Below are 4,825 nucleotides of genomic sequence, written 5' to 3'. Positions count from 1 at the left end.
AATTGATATGAATGCAGGGGGCATTAACATTTATTATTTAACCACCAATAAAAAAAAGCTCATTTATATAGGAGTTAGTGATAGAAAATCCCAATTAAGTTTTGTTTCTCTTTATTTAAGTGGTTAATTTCACATTTCCGTTGAATGTACGCCACGTGTCCGTACGGACACACACAAAACATATGTACACCCATACCACACTCCCACGCACTCTCTTGGTGTCTGTTCCTTTGCTCCCAAAACCCTAAAACCCTAATCAAACAAACTTGTCAAAAACTCCCAACAACATGTCTACGACGTCGTTTAATGATCTTCCTGAAGAAACCGCAGCTGGCATTCTCTTACGACTGTCCGTAAAAGACCTAATCAGATCAACATCAGTTAACAAAACATGGTACTCTCTAATCAACAACCCCTCTTTCATTTCTGCTCAGATTTCTCGTTGTATTTCTCACTGTAATGATAATGCTGTGCTTATTATCCCTCCTCTTACTTCTATTCAAAATTACTGCTCCTTAATCTCTGCTGATACTTCTACTTTACTCGAAAAATTCCATATCCCCTTTGAGACCAAGACTCGTACTTTGAAATTAGTTGCTGAAATTGATGGCCTTCTTTTGTTAACTGATCTTCAATTGCCTTATGCTTCTAGAGAGTTGTATCTTTGGAACCCTTATGTTAAGACACATAGAGTGCTTCTTTCGAGTTGTTTTAAGAAGTTTCTCGATATACGCAGTAAGAGTTCTTTTGTGGTAGGAATGGGCTTTGACAAGCTTACTAATGATTACAAAGTTGTTAGGATTGTCTATGTTGAGGATGCCAAGTTTATGTTGTTGGGAGAGGTGGCTCCTAAGGTTGAGATTTTTAGTTTAAGGAAGAATACGTGGCGGAGGATAAAGGATGCTGTTGTTCCTATACTTGCTTTTGATAGTGGGACTTATGTTGATGGTAGTTTCTACTGGTTGGAGATGAGTTGTCCCGAATCCGTGGAAATCCGCAAATCTAAGGGTAAAAAATTTAGGATATTGTCTTTTGATTTTGTTAATGAGGCGTTTGGGGAAGTGAAAGTGCCAGTTGACGCTCTTGATAGTTCAGGAGAAGTGGGAGGACCGTACAAGCTTATGAAATTTGAGGGTTCGCTGGCTTTTTGTGTATTAGTGGGAGACGGCAATCCTTATTGTATATGGTTAATGAGGCATGAAAATGGTGTATTCTCTTGGAGACTGCGTTTTAAAGCTGTACTCAAAGTACTTGGGTGGCCCTTGAATATTACAAACAATGAAACACTGATAGTAGAAAAATATTCTTTGACAGGTGTTGGTGTCACAAACTTATTCTCTTGTAATCTCAAGAGCAGGGATCATAAAGATCTTGGATTTGGGATTCGTGGTTTGAGGGCTTTTGAAAATGTTTATCCATCCTCTACTGTAGGCACTTGTCTTCCAGAGAGCTTGATCATGTACGAGGGAGGAAAGCTGCTGTTGAAACATGCAAACTGAGGAATCCTATATCTTTTCATAGTAAGTTATATAATCTTTATCACTGCAATACTTGATCCATATCGATATTCTGTAGTATCTGCACATAGAAGTTTGTTTGAAGATTGATTAAAAAAAATAGGCTTAGGCTCTGAGAAATCTGTATTTTAGTATCATGTACATCATTCTTTGTTATCCTTTCTGCGAACCATTACTCTATCCCAGTCAGTAACATATATAGTGATGTAGAATTTTTCCCTCATTCTTTCTGTGCTGATCTTTGAAAGATATGTCACTCGTTCCAAATTGTGGTTGTTGAGCAGTTTGTAAAAAGCAAGCCAGAATTGTAATATGTATGACTAATAATAACTCCAATCCTCAACACTTCGATTAAATGTGTTTAACTGCCTTCATCAATTGACACCTACCAGGCTATTTATAAGTCCAATCCTTGCCAACCACTAAAACAAATATAAGATTCTTACATGGGATTCTTGTTTAACTAGATAGGCACCCAAGTGCGATTTGATGAAATATATTTTGTTACAGTGCTTTGGTCAATTAGACGGAAGCTGAATTGTTATACATTCTCAATTGGATCTACTTTGTTTACGTTATCTTACATGTGTACTATCTACTAATCAATTGAATACTTTCTATTTAGCTAAATAATTTGTTTGTGATATCAAAAAATATATACCGGAAAATGGAAGAGAGGGTAAATCTTTATGGGCAAGCACAAAAGAAATGAGATCTCTCTCCGTGAATAGGTTCAACTGATATTCTGTTGACAAAGAGTGTGTGTGTGTGTATATATATATTTGAATTTCTTTTGAATCTTCGTAATTATTGACTGTCCTTTCGTTCCCCCAATCAGAGCTGTTTGGGGAAGTTGTCTGATAAATTTCACAATGGTCTAAGAAAATTTGCTCACATTACTATAATGGTTAGCCATGACTCTGACTAGATGTTTTAGAGTTGTAATCAAGTAATTTGGATAGCCTATGCATATTGCAGATAGTGTAGCAGTTATAGTGGAGTTAGGTTCATGAGATTGACATGACTTCAACACTTCAATCATGCTTATAGTTATATATAATCTGTAACCGTACTGAATTTTCATCAGAGGCGGATACAGATATTCTTGAAAACAGGGGTTCCATGCATACTGTTTCTTTCATTTTGTATATATTCCTTCAATTTAGAAAAACAATCTAGTGGGAAATAATTTGTATAACTATCCTCTAACATATTCAGTTATAAAGTTATTTGTTTACATTGGAATGTAAGTGCAAGCAACTATATATTTCTTTTTCTTTTTTAGATCAAGAAGTTCTCTTCTCAATTGGTCTATTGGCTTTCTTTGTTCCGATAAGGTTGCATTGAATGTGGATTTAAGCAGAAGCTATTGACTATGTTTAGATCTGTATTTTGTTAATTAAACTGCAAAATAATACTGAAAAGTTTTTGGCAAAATTCCAGTTTACTTATACAAAGCTATCAACACAGGAGGGAATTGTTGATTTGGTTGACTGATAATATTCTGAAAAACGGTTCTCGTCATATATGCAAAGAAAATCATTTTTTAGGGATTTGTGATTACGTCTTTTTACTTTTAAAATTGTTTTTGCAGATATTTTTAAATGCTGCATTTATACTAGAAATATGGGCAACTCTTTTAGTGTGGCATGTGTTGGGAGGAACACATAGAATCTTTGAGTTATTAGACGGTGCAAATTCTGTAGTAGAAGAAATTTTCAAGTTTAGATAGAATGTATGGATACACTCTTTGACCATATTCTTGTTTTCTACTTCTATTGCCCGCATTATTTGGATAACTAGAACCTGTTATTCTTTTTGTTTAAATCCTCTTGCTAATCAATTCAGGTGTTGAATAGTTCTTAAACCAAATTTTCTCTTATTGTCAAGCTCCAACCAATATGTGACAAGCATATATGAATGTACTTTGATGGATCTGCTTTGTTACTCTCACGAGAACTTACAAGTTTTATCTTGTTTACCATTCACAACTGCAGGTATAGTCGATGATTTTGCTTTGGAACTCTGGATAACTCCGTTGCGTGTACAACACATAGATGAAGTTAGCTGTTGCTAATAGAGATCTATGGAATAACTTCTGAACTCCTGATGGTGTAATTTAAATCATGACAACAATGTGTGTTCTTTTGGATTGTTATAATTATCTAATGTTGGATATGTTGGTTTCTGTTTGGTCCATGAAATTGATTTCCCTAATTCTTCAGTGTTCATTTAATTTAAGAAAATATTTTTTTTGGTGAAGGCTGGGTAATTCTTTAGAAATTATTTTGCTAGGTAGAATAAGAATATCATACAAGAGTTTATATGTAAAACCTGGGCACAATCCCATCGAAGCTGCCTCTGTTTTTCTAAGCTGTAGCAGGAATATTTTCCTTTGTGAAGAATAGAAATACATATTAGCATCTAATTATATGAAATTAACTTTAAATAACAGTGTCGTGTGACTATATTTGTACAACTAACAGCAATGGAATTGGAGTTGTACATGGAGAAATCCAACTGAAGTCCTAGAGTTGCACAGAGTGAGAAGGCTATGCAAGTACTCAAAATTTTCCTTATTTCCTCCAATTCATGTATCACATATATCTTTTACTTTCACATACTCATACACTCTCTAACAAACCTAATCAGCTAAAATAAATCAAATATATCAAAACCAAATAGAAGAAATTTACATAAGCCCACAATAATTATTAGAATTCCGATCTGGTCAGATAAGGAGATGATACTTTGTCTTATACTTGAAGGTGAACACTGAAACTCGAAAGAGAAGGAGGCCTTGTCTTCAAGAGGCTTGAAATTTATTTCTCCATAAGCAAATTTGAACTCGTGGTTGCTCCATTCCTGTATATAAACAGCATTGTAACCAAAAATTATACACCTCTAGTTACACAAATGCTGAAATTCTTTTAATCATAATTACTAACTTACTGCAAGTTGTTCTCCAATTGTTACAACAATAGTGTCTGGACCTGTGTAGAAGGACGAGGAGGAACTCTGTTCTGTGTGATAGCAAAATTCGGCTTCATCCACCGGCACGTGGAAGCTCAGGGCATGTTTACAGTGTCTCTGTTGAGGTTGTTGATGATTTACTGAGGAATTCACCCTGGGAAATGGATGATTATGTCTGCATAAACTTAGTTTTGGTTCACTTGCTTCTATTTTGTGTTTGTATTGTCGTTTACTAGCATAATGTGAGAATATCTGACCCAATTCCTCTGCAATTACTTCAAGTTTGCCAGCAACATAATCCATTTTTTCACTGCCATGGTACATTGGAGATGTAA

The 4,825-nt window shown here is 35.0% G+C and overlaps 1 protein-coding gene across 1 annotated transcript; it reads left to right on the top strand.

Moving 5' to 3' along the window:
• The first annotated feature begins 203 nt into the window (after nt 1-203).
• On the top strand, nt 204-3,734 carry LOC141668983 (F-box/kelch-repeat protein At3g17530-like). Its single transcript, XM_074476047.1, has 2 exons — nt 204-1,520; nt 3,515-3,734. The coding sequence occupies exon 1, from the start codon at nt 288-290 to the stop codon at nt 1,497-1,499; it is 1,212 nt and encodes a 403-aa protein (XP_074332148.1). The 5' UTR covers nt 204-287; the 3' UTR covers nt 1,500-1,520; nt 3,515-3,734.
• The last annotated feature ends 1,091 nt before the right edge of the window (nt 3,735-4,825 follow it).

The sequence above is a fragment of the Apium graveolens genome, chromosome 6 (assembly GCF_009905375.1).
Source record: "Apium graveolens cultivar Ventura chromosome 6, ASM990537v1, whole genome shotgun sequence".
In the NCBI taxonomy this organism is placed as follows: domain Eukaryota; kingdom Viridiplantae; phylum Streptophyta; class Magnoliopsida; order Apiales; family Apiaceae; genus Apium; species Apium graveolens.
The sequence above is the reverse complement of the archived record's forward strand: the minus strand, read 5'-3'. Positions and strand labels throughout refer to the sequence as shown.